A 20,577-nucleotide genomic window follows, 5' to 3' on the forward strand; every position below is an offset into this window, starting at 1 on the left:
TCGTTAATCCGGACTCGTCAGGACTTCGGCGATTCCAGATTATAGATTATCAGTTTAAATCTCGTTAAGATGGCATGCAGAAATTTTAAAATTAAAAATATGAAACCGTAATTTACGAAATAAAGAACAATTATGATCTAAAGGGTATCAAAATTTACAAAAAAAAAAAAAAAAAAAAAAAAAGCTTAATATTTATTTGTTTACTTTATTAAACATTTCTTTCAATGTAAGTTGTTTAAGTTGCTTCGTTTTATGTGATAATACTTTCTCTTTAATTCTATAAACAGACATAATTTCTTGTTAGTTACTGTTCAAGTCCCATAATTGCTGTGCCGAGAATACAGACTAACTTGTCAATCGAAATTTTTTCGTTTTCACTAACCTCTCTGTCACCTTCTTCATGTCTTTATCCATTTTTTGCAGCAATTCCACTTTTTGTTTGATGGACATCGAAACATACTTTCGTTTTGTAGATCCTTTGGGAGCTCCAGCATCGGAAATTATATTTGACATAATCGAAAGTTCAAGTTTACTTTTATAAAATTGCTCTTACAGTCTGCAAAAAATAATAAGCAGGATCCAATTCGAAGATTAAGGAACAACGCAATCTTCAACATTAACTGAGATAGATAATTAGATAATTTTAGCTTATACCCTCCGTTATATATAAAACACGCACGCGAAAATGTATTCTGCACTTGCGCACACGCATATGCGCAGTCGTAAAGGTCTTACGTGCACGCGTAAATGTCTATGCGCATGTGTAAACGCTGCGCATGCGCAGAAAGTTTTTAGCTTTGAGGTCCGGATTATGGGTGTCCGAATTAATGACTTTTGACTGTACTGCTTTGAAATTATCATCAGATTCAGAATCATTAAGTATTCCTACTCAATTTTCACATTATTTGCTTATATTTCTAAACTTATAAATCATCTCCTTTTTCTTTTATTTGCACTTTTCAAATTGCTAAAATCAATGAAAAAAGAAATAGAGAGAAAATTTAAAGATAATTATTTTAATTTCAGTTATAAACAACTTTTTATTTTACTTTAACTTAAAGCAATATAAATAAAGCTTATTATTTATTACTGATTAATTACTTTATTATTTTATAACTGATGAAAAGAAATATTTTGCACTCTTCATAAACGTACAGTTTTTTCCTCATAAAATTATCGTCAAATAAACATATTTTCAATTGCAAAACAAAAGTACTTTCGCAACTTTCTAAATTTAGTGAGTGACCTAATACTTCCATTAATAGAAAACTTAATGGTTTTAATTGTATCATTAACAAAAAGCAAGGACATAAACATCTGAATTCTGTTGCTACGCTCGTATATACATATTAGTACAATCATCTTAACTCTTTCGCATCGAGAGACGACCAAATCTGTTTTCAACAAACATCGAAAACGCCCGTGTTTACGAATTTGTCTTGGAATGGTTTTCCTTTCCCCCTTTTGCGGTTTCATCCATTCATCCATTGTGCGCAGTTTCACCTTAGGGCCGGATTGCACCTGCGAACGTCAATAGCTTTCCGTATTTCTCCTTTATTTGCTTCAAAAGAATGATTGACATGTCTTTTAACAACTCGCGAAACCAATGAGCCATACACTAACGTGGAGGGGAAAGAACTAGGTAGAAAATAAACGAGGCATTCGGGCGGTTTGCCATTGCCTGAATGAACGGGCGCTACGGGCGATTTCGATGCGAAAGAGTTAAAAGAAGTCACCAAATTTTTAAAACGTGCCAAACTCGGGCAACTATGCACGTAACAATTCTTTGATTTAAACAAGTAATGTAATCATTTTTTACACATTCTTTTGGTTGTACTCCAAATTCTAAAGTTTTTTTTAATAGATAAAACATGATATTTTTGCTCAAATTCAATTTAAAAATATTCACTTGTGAGATTTGCAGCAGAAGGAGGTTAGGTTAGGCTATTTAATTACGGCAAAGCCTCGAGGGCTATCTGTCTAAGGGGAGGGATGCCTTTGTGGAGGACTTTTTAAGGGAAACTGGCTCATATACACGTTACACATGGGGAAAACCACGAAAACACCTATGCAGCCATGCCGTTCGCGGGATTTGAACCTCGGACCGAACTACCAGTGTTCAGCGACTTTACCGCTCGGCCGCTGGTGGGCTGCAGCAGAAGGAAGTAAGGTAAAATTTCTGCAGGAATACAGTATTAGGCCACAAAACTGTTAAAGGAAACAATTGCTTTGAATCTATTCTTAAAGTGACACCATAAAATTTCCATCAGAATAAAAAAAAATAAAAATAAAAAAAAAAAAAAAAACACAACTTGTAAATAGGCTTCTTTTTATATATTTTTGGAATCAAATATATAATTTAACTGCAAAGTAAATGTAATAATATGCCCGTATGTAATACATATTTTTTTAGCAATCATAGATCTTTATTCCTTTTCTTCTATTAAAAAATTGTTAAGCTGTGCCACAGAGATTGCACTTATACATAGCAGAACATATATGGAAATGCTCTTAAGCAACATGAATATACTAAAATCATATTACCTGAAGGTCCAAAACTATCCACTAAACCTTCCACACAACCAGCAATATATAAAGCACTAGAAAAAATATTTGCAAGAAAGAAGAGTGTACCAATACTGCCTCCAAATTCTGGTCCAAGAGCTCGACTAATCATAACTTTGAATTATGAAGGAAATAAGTCACATCAATACAAATTATATTTATACTTTAATTAAAAATACAAAAATTAACTCAGGAAGCCAGATTAAAAATTAAAGGAAAAAAAAAAAAACATTAGATTAATACAGATTTAAAAAAGGAAAAACAAAATTTTTTTGGGGGGGGGGTGGTGCAAAAAGTGGCAAAAAAATTTTTGTTCTTAAGGAAGAGGGACCTATGCTCTAGAAATCAATATAGTTTTGTTCAAAATCTATGCCAACCTAAGGTTTCTTTTTTGCTTACTCTTAAATATGAAAATGGCATGTTTGCCTTGCCATTCGAAGGGAGACATTATTTCGATGTTTATTCCCATTACCTTTCATACTCTAAATTTTAACACAAGTGTGACTAACTGCATGCATTTATATTGCGAATTACATAGCATTTTAAACACCCAAAAATTACATAGCATTTTAGAGACCATCTCAAACTTCTCATACGATATTGCCAACCTACCGAACTTTAAAAAAATTAGATATTTTTTTAAAAAGAAAATGGAAAAATTTTCTCTTCAACGTTCAAAAATCACAACTTCTGCTAATTAATAAAAAACGCATAATGACTCCTGCTAGAAGAAAACTTAAAATTTTCAATATTATTGTACCTGAAGTTAAAAAAGCTACTTACCTCGGTGTAGTCCTGAATAAGCAATTCAAATGGAAAGACCATATTATTAAAGTCAGAAGCAAAGCTCACACAGTAATGAACAATCTTGCACCCGTACTGGGTAAATACTCTAAACTGGATCTTTCCCGTAAAAGACACCTTTATACGGCCATTATTAGGTCAATTTTTTCCTATGCATCCCCTGCTTGGGCTACAGTTACAACTAAAGACCTTTATAAACTGCAAGTTCTACAAAATAAGTTTATGAGACTTATTACAAATGCACATTTTTATGTGTCAAACGACACTCTTCACAGGGATCTTAAACTGGATACTGTTGAAAAATACCTCCATAAAATGAACAAGAACTTTTTCGACAAAGCCTAACAATGTGACTTTTTACGTCATTTTAAAGTTTTTGATTATCTTCCACTGAGAGAGGACAGTTGCATCAGACCTTATGCAGCTCACTTCACCCGTGACGATAATTTTACTACATAGTTGGCTTTCACAAATTTTCCTGTATATAGTGTATATATGTTATTTTATCATTTGCATCTCTTTATGTGTCTTGTATTTGTATTGTATGTAATATGTTACAATATCTGATTTAGATAATAAAACTTTTCTCAGACCTATTCTCATATTTTAACCACCTATCCATCATGAAACAACACTACCAGACACCAACTTGTATTTAGCCTCTCCATGCGCGTGGCTTTCTTGGTTTTCTTTCTTCTTGTGACGCTGGTCGACGCCTTCTCACTCCTCAGCCAGACCGTTCAATGTCTTGTGCCCTACTGGGAAACTTTGTCAGAGAACCGGCAACGTCGCGCGCTCAACAGCGACAGCCCGGCATATATATATATATATATATATATATACATATAATGTTGTATGAACTTAAATCCATTTAGTGTGAATACAAGTTATTATTAGTATATATAAATTTCTCAGTGATGAAAACAATTTTAAACCAAAAGTGAAGTGATTACTAACCAAAAGTGAAGCCACTAATGCTTGAATGCAAATTGCAAAAAAATACCTGTATGTGAAAAGCATCCTTATTTTTTTTAATGTTTTATAAAAAAAATTAATTCTGCTATTATTGTTTATAAATAATAATTTCAATATGTAGAATGTAGATAATAATTTCAATATGTAGATAATGACATATTTCTTATGTTTTATGAATATGTTTTTAAATTCATGAATAAATTTTTTAAATTGCAATATTTTGAATTGTATAGAGAATTACAATATCAAATTTTTAATAAAACAAAGCAGCTTGCCACTCAACTTTACTTACATAAGCGCCATCTATATAATTAGCAGAACACACTTACATCACTTAGGAAACACTTTTACAGACCCCAACGCTATATGGTAGGTAAGTTAGAATTAAAACTTACTATTTACTTGCTTTTAAGTATTTTTTATGTAGTATTTAAGTACTTTCTAGATATTTAATTATTTTTTTAAAGTATTTTTTAGTATTTATTGGTTTTTATAAATTATAAATTATGAATTAGTTCTTTTTAGTTTCTTATTGGTTTATATAAATTATGTCTAGTTCTTTTTTGATTGATATGCGTATTCATGTCGGGGAGGTTTCTGTAGACAAGGGTTTCTAAAATGCATTAGTTTCTAAATTAATTTTTCTGAAAAATTTAATTAATTTTTTTTTTTAAATTTAATTTAATACTAGACTTTACATTGCTTAATTCTCAAAATACTTCATTATTGGTATTTTCCTTTTAGACCTTTATTTTAAATGCTAATTTCTCAAGGTACCACTTTATTGGTATTTCTTTTTGGACATTCTTCACTATGTATTTACTTTTAGTTTTGACTTTTACCCTTGCCTGCATGAATGACGAAACACGAACTGAATGATTGTAGAGTTAGGTTTGGAAGCAACTTCCCCTTGATAAGTCTGTCTCCTGCCTACTCAACAGTCATTCACTTATGCATTTTTAAAAAAATTTTTTAGATTATTTTTAATCGGTGAATTTATTTTCCTGGTTTGGTTTTACACTTGATTTACTTATGCTATCTGAATTTAAATGATATTGTAGATTAGTTCAAAAATTAAATCTTTTATATGTTTGCACATTTTTTAATTATTTTAACTTTAAATTTGCTTTTTACATATATACATGTTTGTTAAAATTTAAATTTCATTCCTTGCAGCAATGGTGCAAAGAATTAATTAAATTTGTATTTAAATTCAATTTATTCTTTTGAAACAATTTATTGTAAACATTATTTACGAACATCTGCCTTTCAGTTATGCAGAATTGAAAAACTGCAATAACAAATGATACACATTACAAACATATTACATTTCTTTAATGAAATAATGCAAGGAAAGTCATCTGTCTGTGATTTTAAAAGAAAACAAAAATATGAAATCTTTCAGATTATATATTAAGGCCAAAGGGACATTTTTTCATTTCGAGGGCACTTGGGCTATGCTGCTTTAGGCTAAAAATATTTAAAAACAGCATGTTGTTAGAATTTCCGATAGACAGTCTCGCATTGTGGAGATTAATATATTTTATCCCATACAGTGTTGTCATTGCTCACTTTGAAATTACTGAGTTTTTTAATCAAAAATCCATTAAAGTTTTACAAAATATGAAATGGATAATAAAACAAGTTTGAAATTCAAAATTCGGGCATCCAGAAACCTGAATCCATTGCTGGAGTGGAGGACTATGTTACTCAAAATTTGATGGCTCTAGATACTACTGTTTTTTCACAATGCAAGAAACATATATAGATTCATGCAGATTCTTCATTATTTAATTTCTTTAGATATAATACAGGGTGGCAATATTAAATATAATAGAGTACAAAGTCTTTAATCCGGACTTGTCGGGACTTTGGCGATTCTGGATTAGGGGTTTTTCAGGATTATAGATCATCAATTTAAATCTGATAAGATGGCATGCAGAATTTATAAAATTAGAAATATGAAAGCATAATTTATGAAATAAAGAGCAATTATGATCTAAAGGCTATCAAAATTTAAAAAAAAAAAAAGCTTAATATTTATTTTAAAGTAAGTTGTTTAAGTTGCTTCGTTTTTTGTGCTAATACTTTCTCTTTAATTCTATAACAGACATAATTTCTTGTTCAGTTCCACTGTTCATCCTGTAATTGCTGTGTCGAGAATACCGACTAACTTTGTCAATCAAAATTTTTTCATTTTCAATAAACCCTCTGTCACTTTCTTCACTATCGGAAGCAGTACATCGAAACATGCTTTCGCTTTGTAGATCCTTTGGCAGCTCCAGAATCGGAAATTCTTTTGACATAGTTCAAGCTTACTTTTTATAAAATTGCTCTCACAGTCTGCAAAAAATAATAAGCCGGATCCAATTAGAAGATTAAGGAACATCGCAATCTGCAACATTAACTGAAATAGATAATTAAATAATTTTAGCCTAGCTTATACCATCCATTATACATTAAACACGCACGTGTAAACGTATTACGAGCATGCATAAAGGTATTATGTGCATGCGTTAGCTTTGAGGTCCAGATTATAGACCATTCCGGATTATGGACATCCGAATTAAAGACTTTGTACTGTACAGGGTTTCTTTAAATATATTTGGTGGCACCAATTTAAAAACTGATTGAATGCTTTTAGTAATTCAACGCAAAATGCCATTTCGAGACTAAGAGCCCTTCTGGGCTAACAACATTTAAGCAATTGCTCAAAATGTGAAATTTATACCTATTATAATCTGATACTTTAAAAAAGTTTAAGCTAATCTTTTTCTCTCTTTTGGCTTCCTTCCTAAACATGGTAATGATTGTTGCAGAAAGTGTTTAAATCAATGGAATGGTGTAACTAGGATTTCCAGTGTCTGGGAATAATTGAAAAATTTGCGCCTCTTTCTGGGTGCCAAGAATACAAAACATTTCAGTAAAAAATTTCGTAGCATCAATTTGGCGCTCCTGGATGCTGCGGCCGGGTACAGATGTCCCCTCTTGCCGCAACTTAGCTACGCTATTGGGTTGAATCCTTTAACTTGCTAAAATCCCTTAATTCTCTCTATAGTATGATGACATAGAAGTCAGTGTTGACAGCACACATTTCAACAGTTGATGAAGGGAAGGTTGAAATTTATTATGACCCTGAAATATCTATTTTAAAGTAACAAATTACAGTGGCAGTCACGAATGGGGGGGAACCTCCTCGATCTTGGTTTGTACTCATTGACTGATGTGAACCACTGCAGATGCACATCATATTCACTGGAAGCATGTCACATTAAAATACTTGATAACACAATCCCTTTATGATTCAGGCACTGTTATCAATGTACAAATGTAGAGGGAGAAGTTGAAGACCGACTTTAAAAAGAACAGAGACAAGGCTTAATTCTAACTGTAATTTTCTAAGTTATAAAAATTTGGTAGGCTTAGTTCCCTTTCTTTTAAATTAGCCTAATACAGTTAGCATATATGAATTTAATATTATCATGTTTACTGATTCATAATATTTAACAAGATAAAGCTTCTGTTTATCAAAATCACAAAGCAACAGAAAGTGATAGCTTTGATTATTAAAGAGTTACTTTCTTTTCAGTCTATATTTTTGCTTATATTGAGCTGTAAATTAAAAACAGTTTTCATAAAAAGGATACAGTAAGCTCCACCTCCTTCAACAGCTCCATTAGTAGAAATAGCACAAATAGACAAAACAGTAGAGACTAAAATAACATATGATAAAATAGCTCCTGCAAGTGTTTCCAGCAGACCAGCATGACCCACGATAAAACCTGAAATGATTTTTTTATATATTTAAGAATACACAAGATATTTATAGATATGAAGATTTTGATAAAAAAAAAACCTGATGACAATGCTCAAGAAATATTCATAGAAAAGATGCTGATGAACAAAATTTAACTGAAAGGCCATATCAGTCATATCAAATCAATTCTGAACATGATAGCACAGAATTGCCTCGAGTTTAAAATTTTATCATAAAGAGAATAGAGAGATGCATACGTTTAGAACAGCTATGAGATTCCAGAATTCCAGTATGGGTGAAAATAAAATTCATAAAAATTAAAGGTGAAAATTGAAATTGAGATGAAAGAGATGAATCTTCAGAGAATAAAGGCATTAGGTATTTTGCAACAGAAAGCAATGATGAAAAAGAAAACCATTACTGTGTGTCACTTGAAGTAAAATACTTTTGTCAATCACATGCATTTTTAATAAATGTATATGATACATATGATAATATGTAAAATGATGCATTGTTCGCTTTTACAGCCTAACACTGCTTCTCATGCCAGTTTTATTAAAAAACATATAACAGGATAGAATCTGTGGAGTTAATACTTTTCTTCCCTTATCAATAACCTCTTACAGACTTTCCATCTGCATAACTCAGTATTTCTTAAGAATCTTACTACATAGTTATATAAAATTTAATTACATAAATAAAAAATACATTACTCAGAAAACAAATACTTTGAAGCAAAACAACTACCTGCAGGCTTTCAATTTGCATAACACAGTATTTCTTAAGAACCTTACAATGATATTGTAAAATTTAACTGAAATAAAAAATATGCTACATAGAAAATAATTATTTGAAACATTATTGAACAATTATTTGAACAAAACCATCTGAAGACTGCATAACACAGCATTTCTTAACACTTTACCGACCGATCGGCTATTAATCGGCTTTTTATCACCAATGCCTACCGACCAATAATCTATTAATCGGCTTTTTATCGTTGACTTCTACCAACCGATAGCCTATTAATCGGCTTTTTTTCGCCAACGCCTACTGACCAATAGCCTATTAAGCGCTTTTTCCTTTGGGCTACCAAAAAATATCGGTAGCCATGGCGATAAACAATTGCCATTTGCTATATCATCTGCATTTTGTTATTAGTATTGAGGTACATTGCTCACTTGCGTTAAGTGTGTTGCTTTGATAAACTCTCACATTTTCACATCATTTAAAAAAAAATTACCGTTCACGATGAGCGAAAAAAATGGTACTGGAGAGTTTTATTTAGATGATTATATCAAATTGTCCTGACAGGTCCGTAAAGTGTTAAGAATCTGAATTTAATATCACAGACTGTTATCAAATAAGGATTGCAAAGTTAAACACATGAAAATAAAAGTTAGTTAACGATATGATACATATACTATAATAAATCATCAAAAAATATCATTATCACACTATTTGACTCTTGCTTTCACATGCAACTCACAGTGGTAGAACTGATTCAATAAGAAAACAGTTTTCTCAAGAGGTGAAAAACTTTACTGTTCAGTGCACTCGTTCTTTTTACTCTCACAGCAAAATGGAATGCTCATGTGCTGAACTTATAACATTACACTAGATGCAATGATTCATTTTTGAGTTCCCAGGGAACCAGCTTAGCCTGATGGTGCATTCCTGAACATCTGCCACTTACTGGAATCACTCGAAAAATCTAAGCTTAACTGCCCACATGCATATAGAATAGATTAAATTCACTATCTTTACATTAGTATGACATTTTTTGTAAAATTTAGATGTACAATAAAAAATAAATTACTTTGAAATAGCTGTTTTGAAACAAAATATCTCGATTCATATTAAATTTACCTTTGTCATAATAACCACTCATTATAATGTTTTTTACCTTAAATCATTAAAACTAGTATCAACTGTAATATGCTATACAAAAAAGCAATTTAATCTTCAAAATCGGTTAAACAAATACTAATTTTATTGAATTTCAGTACCATTTACAATATCTAATTATTCATACTTACCAACTCTTAAAAATAGAACAGCACTGAACATTGATAAAGAAACAGGAACAAATACTCCAGGAAATGTAGTAAGACTCCTCAGACTCGTACTATTACTTGTATTGTTTGTAGTTATACTTTGTGACTCCGAACTGTTGTCATTGAAACTGCATAGGAGACGAACATTTCTCAGTAATGGAGTTTTATCATTCAATCTCTTTTTAGGGGCAATACTGATCTGGGAACCATCACCTGGATCTGGTTCAGATACTGAGTTGACTGATTGTTCCATTTCCTTACCTAAAAATTCAAACAAATATTACAAGGGTGGTGGAAATCAAAATTAAAATAATAATAATATGAAAATGTAAGAAAAATATCTTACACAATAACAGAGTTACAGCAAATGGATTTTTTTCCCTACAGAAATCTTTTATTATTCATCTATGCTACCATATAAACATGATTATGTTTAGGTTTATATAGTTAATACGTATTTTCTAAGTTACTGAATTTGACAATTTGAAAAATTACAAGCTTAATCTTAAAATGTGGGACATAAATTGGTTTGAAGATAGTTGTACCTCATTTATATGCATTTGGTTTACAACAGCTATTTGCTTTATTTATTGTTGATGTTATCAAAGTGTGCACAGTTCCAATTTTGTGTTGTTCTCTAAAAACAGATTCATGTGTACATGCAAAGAGTTACAGCTACAAAGATTGAAGAAGGTACTTTCTTGGAAAATGCACAAGTTTTATTGCTGATGTTTTGCTTTTTTAATTTTATGACTTTTTCTTTTATGGAATTCTTAGAATGTTACCATTTTGAAAATGGCTGTATTCTTAAATGGCAAAATATTACGCCATTCATGTATTTGTGAATGTTTTACAATACTGGCAATGAATTCGCAACTTTCAATGGGGGTTACCAATAATCAGAAAGTACCAAGAAATTTACAATAGTACACCCTTCAAAATACATATCACTTCAAAATAAAATTGAAAAATTAAGAATTATACTGGAATGAAATTTTTTTAAAATTAATAGTGTACTGTCAGTATTGACATATTAATGGTATAAGATGGATAAAATACTATTTTGCAAGAGAAACAAAGGTTCCAGCCATTTTTTTTTCAAAATGGGCTATTTTATTTATGGTATATTCTTTAAAATATGAAATTTTATTATTAAAAAAAATCTTACTTTTTATAATTCTCTTAATCTTTTGAAAAATTGCCCATTCCTCATCAACAATTCAGAAAAAAGTTAAAATTTTCTTGGACCATTTTTCATTTCCCTGACCTTTTAGGATTTTCTAGCTGATTAGAAAATTTAGCTAGCAGTTATTGATTTTCTGTTTCTAAATTAACAAAAGTAATTTGATAGAATTCCACAGATATAAATTATGTATTTTTCTTTTTGATCACAAGGAACAGATACTTTTACATTTAAAGAATTAAATATACTCATTAAAAGAAATTTTCTTCTAGAAATTGTATAGTGAAATCTACCCCTAAAAGAAGTTTTACTTTTAGACAATAATTTGCATTAATATATGCTATCTTTTACCACACTTAAAATTTCTAAATATAAAGAGAAAATTAAACTATTTTAACATTTTTTTTTTAGTCTAATTTTCTTGTCTCAAGTTCCTTTTTCATTAAGAGTAAATTAGATTTACATATACGTATTAACAGAAACAGAATAACTAGGAATGCTTAACATAAATTTAAAATAATAGTATAACAGGTACAAAACAGCTATGAAAAGTGACATGAATACAAAGAATTAAGAGATAAAAGCTTATCCACTGGGGTTGTACTTGCAATACAATATTTGATAGTTAAGCTCACATGACTCAGTTAAAACTGATATGATGTCTCCAATTTCATAACAACCATATTTGTTTGAAGCAGTAAGAAGGCTGCTTACAGGAAAGAATGCATTCATGGGAGAATTTCTAAGTGAAACTACTTAATATTCCAATCTGTCCAATTGACTGGATCTGAACCTTGATCAAATTACTTGTTTATCTGAATGTTTCTAAATGTTATGTAAACAAAAATATTACCTAACATTTTCCCTATTTTATGTATATTTGTGACATTATTGAAAGTCACAGTTCAGCAACACTGAAAAGTTTTATTTCAAGAAATCTCATCATCATTATGTGGTGACAATTAACTTTAAGTTTGAGGCACAATTAACTCTAAGGATATAAAGTATTTTCTCTCTCCTTACTGTATGCCTTAATGATGTAAAAGGAAATCATGTTTAATTTGGAATTGGAAAGTACAGAAACTGAGTCACTAGTGCAATGCTAATTTTTCATATTTCCTGCTTTGGTAAACCTAATGACTCTACAAGAATATCAATAAAGATTCTAAAAGTAATCAGTAACATGAAAAAATGAAAATACTTTTTAAAAATAGCAGAAAGATACATTATCAACTCAGCATATGAAATCCAAGCCATATCACACTGATTTAAAAAACTTGATTTAAATAATCTGTGCTTGCATTGAGAGAATAATCATTTATCTCAGGATTATCAAATAAATCCAAATAATCTGAAATGAAAATTGTACAAATCAACTTGACATATGAAAAAATGCCAATCAAAACATTATTTGACCCTCTGAGTGGCCAGCGTTTTCACCAAGAAAGCACAATTTTCCCAAAACTACTATGAGAACAAATTATTTTTTTGAGTTTAATGTAAAAACTCTCCTGGTATTTCATACCGAGATTTGTTTTCTTTTGATATATTGCCTTAATTTCTTTGACATATTTTAATATGCCCGTATATATACGTTCTTATAGATATTAAAAAAAATATTCAAGGCCGTATATATACGGCCTTGCCGCTTAGAGGCTTAATGCTAAAATAACAAACAGTCCTAAAAGCTCCAACTAATCAGAGCAAAACATATGAAAATATTTCTGGAATTATGATCATCAACATTTGTGACAGTTGTATTTCAGATTCCACTGCTGATGTTAGGAACTCGACTGGGATAGTAGCGATAGTGACTGCTATATTGAAAAGCCCAGGTTTGAATAAAACAGAAGGTATGGATGTTTGTAATATACAGTGTTCGTAAGGCATAGGGGCACTCCAAATATGTGGTGAGCTGAAAGTTCTCTCGAACGTTGGTGGTAGGCTGAGAGGGGTGGAAGACTTTAGGACCCTTCCCACAAGGTGCTCCTCATCCAAATTGGGGGTGGAACTGAGCAAAGTCATATTGTCACCTACTATATGGTGCTCAAGGCTCTTGTCAACGACAGGTACAATCTTGCACTCCTTGCCATGATAATTTCGTGGGCTTGTCCTGATGTTACTGTCAGATGAGTGAGATAAGTCCCATAGTGTTTTACACAACTTGATAAGTTATATATAATCTGAGAAAATATAAGATTCCTTATGAACAATTTATGTTCCTCCTTTTTTCCTTTAAAAAAAACATCTGAAATAAACATGTAATAATTAATGCTCTCAATTCTACAGGAAAACTGTACTCGAAAGTTTGAGGCTGTGATATTGCGTTAAGGTTACAGCAAGTTTTCTACATGGCTCACACTTTAAAATTTAAATGGCATATTTCTTGGCTACAGAATAGCTGAAACTGAACCTACCAAACTTGCAGACACAATGCAAAACTAGAAAAATTCTTAGTTAATGTTATGTGAATAGTTTAATATGAATTAATATAAATGATATTATATTACACTCTTAAGTACACTACATAAATTTTCAAATATTAAATATTATACTAGAATATTATGTCCTCCCCTCCCCAGGGATATGATCTATGATGACAAGTATTGATTTTAAATGCAGAAAATTGTCTTTTTTTATCCTATATGAATATGTACATTCTTATTCCTTGCGATTCATACACGCACCACGCAGAACACAAAACAATAGTCAAAGAAAGTAAAAAATTAAAAAGTAAACAAATTTTTCATCTGCTTGGATATGAAGTGATTTCTTAATAGTATCAATATTACGATATAAATATTTTCTTACCTTAATTGACGTTCCCTGAATTACAATTTCAAGATTTTAAGGATGAATGTAATGATTAGACAAACATTTTAATACACGTCAGTAAATAATTAATTTTTTTTTCTAATCAAATTGGACTGAACATGCTTCCATAAGAAGATTTGAACGAATGAATGAATCTTAAATGAATTTTAGCTGTTCCACGATTTGGCATTTTAAAGCCAGTGATGATCGCTAAGCTAGACAGATAAATATATATAGATAAGAAAATATTTTAAAAGGAAAATAAAACACAGTTATGTAACTTACTTCTTATTATCAGTCTTGAAAAAGAATGATAATCAAAGCTTATCAAACAGAAATATTACAGGTTAACAAACAAGGCAAAATGTTACTGCAAAAAAATCTGGATTGAAGATACAGTTATTATTACAGAATTCGGTGAATCACAACATAATTGCCAAACATACTATTTATTCTATGCTTGAGTCACACATATCAAGAAATTTAACAAAATTATTCACAACGTTTCACCACCTGCATCGATTATAAACAAACAGGTGTACGGCCCACATATTCAGAGGAAGTGAATCTCATAGACAGAGGAAGTACACAAAAATACAATAATTAGGTAGCGATTGAAACACGCCCATTATGTAAGTAGTACTATCTAGTTATAAACTGTAGTGAAAAAGTAAGAAATATAGATCACGTTCTTTTCCTTTTCTTTTAAAATAGTTTTGATTTTATAACTATTTAGTTTTGTGTATCAGAGCTTTGGCAACAGGTGATTTTCGTTTTTACGAGGGCAATCCCAAAAAAAAGGTCTCCTATATTTTTAGATATACAAAGAACCGTTTATTTTCTATAATTGCTACATCACTTTAAAGATTGAAGAATGCTTTATTTTTCAACATAATCGCCATTTCGGTCGATGCATTTTTGTAGACGCTGTGGCAGTTTTACAATGCTCATGTCTACCAGCTTGCCTCCATGCCCTTCAGGAAGCGTTGAACCTCATCATCGGAGCAGAACCGCCGTCCAGACAAATGTTCCTTCAACTTAGGGAACAGGTGGAAATCGCTGGGTCTCAATTCCAGACTGTAGGGTGGGTGTGTGATGATGTTCCAGCCAAAATTTTGCAGGAGATCGACGGTTTGACGGGCAACGTGAGGACGGGCGTTGTCGTGGAGAATGCTTACACCCTTGCTCAACATCCCTCTTCTCCGGTTCTGAATTGCCCTTCTGAGTTTCTTCAGTGTTTCACAGTATTTGTCAGGGTTGACTATTGTCCCAGCAGGCAGAAAGTCGACCAACAGTACCCCCTTCCTGTCCCAAAACACAGTTGCCATGACTTTACCAGCAGATCGTGTTTGCTTGAATTTTCGTGGCTTAGGCGAAGAGTGATGCCGCCACTCGCGTGACTGTTGTTTTGTCTCAGGTGTAACGTGGAATGCCCAGGTTTCGTCACATGTGACAATTGAGTCCAAGAAGTTGTCCTTTTCGTCTCCATAGCGGCGAAGAAATTCGTGGGAAGAATCAACCCGTTGCCGTTTGTGGTCTTCTGTCAGCATGCGCGGCACCCATCATGCACACACCTTCCGATATTGCAACTTTTTCGTTAAAATCCTGTGGATGGTGCTTCTGGAAACCTCAGGAACCAAAATGCAGAGAGCATCCAGAGTGATCCTCCGATCTTTACGCATGAGTTCCTCAACTTTTGCGATTGTCTCGTCGGTAATTGACGGTGAACAATATTTTGACTCTAATATTTTTGTTTATATTCTTTCTAACTGCAGCTTCTGAGTAATATTGCACGAGCTTCAAGCAGACGTAATCGTTTTCTTTACTCTATAGGTATTTTTATTCATTATATATTCATATTATTATTATCTATGTTTTGTAACAGTTTATGTTTCAGAGAATGGCAACATACATTGATGTTGTTCTTTTTAGAGAGTTAAGTGTAACTTTTGTTTTCATCATTTGAGAGTATGAGTAAAGAAATTATTTAATTATTGTAGAGTCATAAATAACTAAAGAGATATAGATAGTTATTTCCGAGTAATAAATAGTTCTTGAGGTAACAAATTTGGTGAGAATTTTTGAACATTTGGCGTCCGCTGACTGGACTGTTATCTGTAAGTAGAATTCTTTCGTTTATTAATAATGGATGTTTTGAAGTGCAAACGATCTCAATTTAGGAGATTGTTTACAAAAGCTTTAAATGATTTTGAGAAGAATGAAAATGATTTATCTTTAGACGGAAAAATTTCGAAACTTAAATTAGTTGAGGACAAAGCGAAACCTATGATTGAAATAGAACAGACTTATAGAGAAGAATTCATTAAAATTGGAAAAGATGAAACTGTGATAAATAATGAGTTTGATGAGTCAGAATGCTATATTGATCAGTGGAGAATGGTAGAAAGCAAATTAGTTTCGCTTCTAGCTGAAAAGGAAAACGGTTCTGTTGTTAATGAAAGCTTAACTAAAAATGCTACTATACGTTATCCTAAGCTTAAACTTCCGAATTTCGATGGGAATATTAAAAGCTGGTTAGGATTTTGGAGCCAGTTTAAAAAGATCGATAATGATCCCAATTTAGATGATCATGATAAATATGCATATTTATTGCAGTCTATGGAAAAAGGGTCATCTGCTGAAAAGTTAATCAAAAGCTTTCCGCCCGGTGGCGAAAGTGATAGTAAAGCTTTAGAACAACTACAATCGCGTTTTGGGAAAGAAGACCTTCTTATAGAAGTCTATGTTAGAGATCTACTTTCGTTAGTATTATTAAAAAACTCTCAGCAGAAATTATCATTACGAAAACTCTATGATAACTTAGAATCGAAACTAAGAGCGTTAGAAGTTCTGGGTGTTGCTAGAGATAAATATGCGGGAATGTTATATCCTCTGGTCGAATCGTCATTGCCGGATGATACATTAAGAGCATGGCAAAGATTCCGAGTTATTAATCGCAGTCAGAGAGAATCTGAAAGTAGTGAGCAAAAAGAGAAAAATGCGTCAACACATCGCATGGATTTAAATGGTTTGCTTTCATTTTTGATCGATGAAATTGAAGGTGAAGAGAGAGTATCTATAGCTACTCAGTTCTTTACTAAACATCAGACACCCAAGCCTGGGAATGCTAAACACTTTGTTTTCAAAAACCGTGGAGAATTTTCCAAAACACCTTCTGCTTCTACTCTAATAGCAACATCTGAACAAAATTCAACTGGATGTATTTTTTGTGCTGGAAATCATGCATCTGGTGATTGCGTTAAAGCAAGAAAGATGACGTCTGAGGAAAGGCAAAAAGCAGTTCTAAATAGTCGCAGTTGCTTTTTATGTTTAGACAGAAAACATGTAATAGCTAAATGTAAAAAACGAACATCGTGTGTGATTTGTGGGAAGAAACACCACATACTTTTATGTAGAAATATCCAAGCTGAATCAAAATCTCCAGTTCCTGTTAGCACGAATAAGGATGAAAATACGGATGCAGTACCTGAACGAGATGAAACCCTCGCCAATTTGGCGAGAACAACAAATGTGTTTTTGCAAACTTTAACGGTTACATTGAAAGGGCGAGATAGAAAGCGCCAGGCCCGTGCTATTATCGATTCAGCTTCGCAGAGATCTTATATTTTTAAAAGCACTGCAGATGAAATGAAATTTGAGAGTACATCTAAAGAAAGATTGAGCCATTCATTATTTGGCGGGTCATGTACTGATGTCATAAACCACGATGTTTTTACCGTGTTTTTGTCTAAAACGGATGGAACTTATCATTGTAACTTCAAAGCTCTTAGCCAAGATATTATTTGTGGAAGTATACCATCCGTTGCTAATGGCGAGTGGATTCAAGAGCTTAAAGAGAACAATATATCCGTATGCGACGATAGTAATGGACCAATAGAAATACTTATTGGCGCTGACATTGCAGGCAAGTTGATGACCGGAGGCATATAAGCAAAATGTACACTGCTAGGACAATGGCTTGAATTTGGCCAATGACAGTTCAGATGAGGGTCCCATTAGCTTCGCCCACATGAGTGACGTCATATTTCTGACGTTTGTTTACATTCTACTGTTCGGAGTTACGAAGTGCTTTTTTTGAATGTACATTTAGTTTTTCGGAATAAAAGTGTGTATATATGCGTATATATCTGTATATAACGATTTAATGTTTGTTTCGGAATATTAAGGATGATTCTACTGTTCCAATACAAAATTAGGTCTAGTCAGATAGAAGTTACTGATGGCTGGAAGATACATGTAAAGTGTAGTTTACAAATTATACTGCATATGGATAATCAGAAACTTTTAAGTGATAATGACTTAAATCATCTACTATATAAAATGTACCTGCGGGAATTAAACCAAGTGAAGTTAATGTTAAGTTAGTGAATCCAAGTGCTATTTTGTGTCAGTAATTAATGCAGTAAATATTTTGAATCAAAATGCCACCAATAACTATTGCAATGAATTGACATAGTGTGTGTCAAGAAATCCTTAAAATACATTTCATATATATCTATTTGAATATTTACAACATTAATTGTGCTTTGATTAAGAAATCAATATGCTTTACAGGATTCAATATGCTTTCTTAGAAATAAACTTCATTTCATTATTAGAACGTAAAGAGTATAAAAGAAAATAAAACTTCATTTCATTATTAGAACGTAAAGAGTATAAAAGATGAAAGAATGTGTCCACTCTAATGAACATATTGGAATGTAATTTAGCTGTAAAACTACTGAAGTTAAATGATGAACATGTTATTTAATAAGAACTGAATATATTTAAGATATGCTACCATCTCTGATATTTCAAGACTGTTGGATATGCTTATCTATGAAGATTAAATCACTATTAACTGACAAATTATGGTTCTGGTAAAGCATATATCATATTTGGAATCGTAGAAAGGAAGTTCATTATTTTTCTGAAATGTAAAGAAAATAATACTGAATAACTGTAAGTGCTTAGTGTTATAGACCTACTGAAATCTAATTTAGCTATAAAACTATGCTAAATGATGCTGAACTAATTTAGCTATAAAACTATGCTAAAAATGCTAAATGATGCTGAACAAAATTTAGCAAGAACTGAATTTAGTAAGATATGTTACCAGTAATGATATTTCAAGACACTCAAAAATGCCTAACAATGAGGTATCGTTACCTGTTCTAAGGTGTAATGCTGAATTGAATAAGTATACTTTTATTTCCAGGAAACATACCTTCAAGTGAATTGCTTGAATTAATCAAATTCAATTTTAAAAAAATCATTATTAACTGACATTATAGTTCTGGTAAAGCATATATAATATTTGGAATTTTCATTGTTCAGTATGCATTCTTAGAAAGGAAGTTCATTGTTTTGTTGAAATGTTAAGAAAATAATAGTGAATAACTGTTAAGTGCTTAGTGTAATAGACCTACTGAAATCTAATTTAGTTATAAAACTGCAAATGCTAAATGATGTTGAACATAATTTAACAAGAACTGAATTTAGAAAGATATGTTACCAGTTATGCTATTTCAAGACTATCGAAAATGCCTAATAATGAGGTATCATTACGTGTTCTAAGGTGTAATGTTGAAATGAATCCAATAAGTATACTTTTATTTCCTGGAAACGTACCTTCAAGTGAATTGTGTGAATGTGTGTTTATAGTTCTTTACATCTAGTTAAATACAGTGATACTTACATAAGCCAAAACTGAATGGATTAAAAAAATTATCTTAAAGTTGTATTTCAAATTTTACATTTTGTCGTATTAAAGACTGATTACCTGGGTTTCCACTGATGGTTGAACTTAATAAAATATGTCTTGAACAAGCAATTTTTTTTTTTCTTTTGAGAAAAAGCATTTAATATTGATTTTCTTACATTAGTATGTATTTTTAACTGTGAAGTTTGTGCATTTAAAAATTGTAATGACATGCAGATTATTATATTTTCATTTATTTCCAATTTCATTAAAAGTATTTTTTTACAATTTACTGCCTGATTTTATACATTATATGTATGAGTAATAAATAATTATTTTAAATATGCTATGTAACTTATATTGTGACCTTTATATTGAAACAACTTATATATGTATGAGTCATGCATCAACTCATGGCAATTGAAATCAAATTGTTAGTAAGAAATTAATGATAATAAGATGCATTGATGTATCTAATAAGATGTGTTATTGATGACAGTACATAAAATTAATCAAAATGTAAACTTGTAATATTGAAAAATTTCTCTCTTAAGTAAAATTATTGCCACTACATAATTTCAGCACAAACTAAATACTACAGTATATAAAAGAATACAGTATATTGCCTGTAAAATTAATGATACTTACAGAGTAACACAACCACCTTAGCTCAATTTGGATTTAACACATGAAAATGTAAAAATTATTCATTGGGTGCAAG

General features: G+C 31.4%; 1 protein-coding gene across 2 annotated transcripts in view; it reads right to left on the reverse strand.

Annotated features, from left to right (window-relative positions):
• LOC118196171 (solute carrier family 12 member 9) overlaps window positions 1–14,847 on the reverse strand; it is a 55,115-nt gene extending 40,268 nt beyond the window's left edge. Inside the window, exons 1-4 of one of the 2 annotated variants that reach the window (XM_085821893.1) lie at window positions 14,441–14,847; window positions 10,141–10,419; window positions 7,992–8,126; window positions 2,545–2,679 (exon numbers count right to left, since the gene is read on the reverse strand). In XM_085821893.1, coding sequence (XP_085678019.1) covers window positions 2,545–2,679; window positions 7,992–8,126; window positions 10,141–10,411 — 541 coding nt within the window. In that variant the 5' untranslated portion in view covers window positions 10,412–10,419; window positions 14,441–14,847. Of the gene's footprint in view, window positions 1–2,544; window positions 2,680–7,991; window positions 8,127–10,140; window positions 10,420–14,152; window positions 14,338–14,440 lie in introns of those variants that run through there. The other variant, XM_085821894.1, reaches the window with a different exon arrangement.
• Between the last annotated feature and the right edge of the window lie 5,730 nt (window positions 14,848–20,577).

The sequence above is a fragment of the Stegodyphus dumicola genome, chromosome 8 (assembly GCF_044657685.1).
Source record: "Stegodyphus dumicola isolate Sdum_Otavi_A_Nest chromosome 8, ASM4465768v1".
NCBI classification, from domain to species: domain Eukaryota; kingdom Metazoa; phylum Arthropoda; class Arachnida; order Araneae; family Eresidae; genus Stegodyphus; species Stegodyphus dumicola.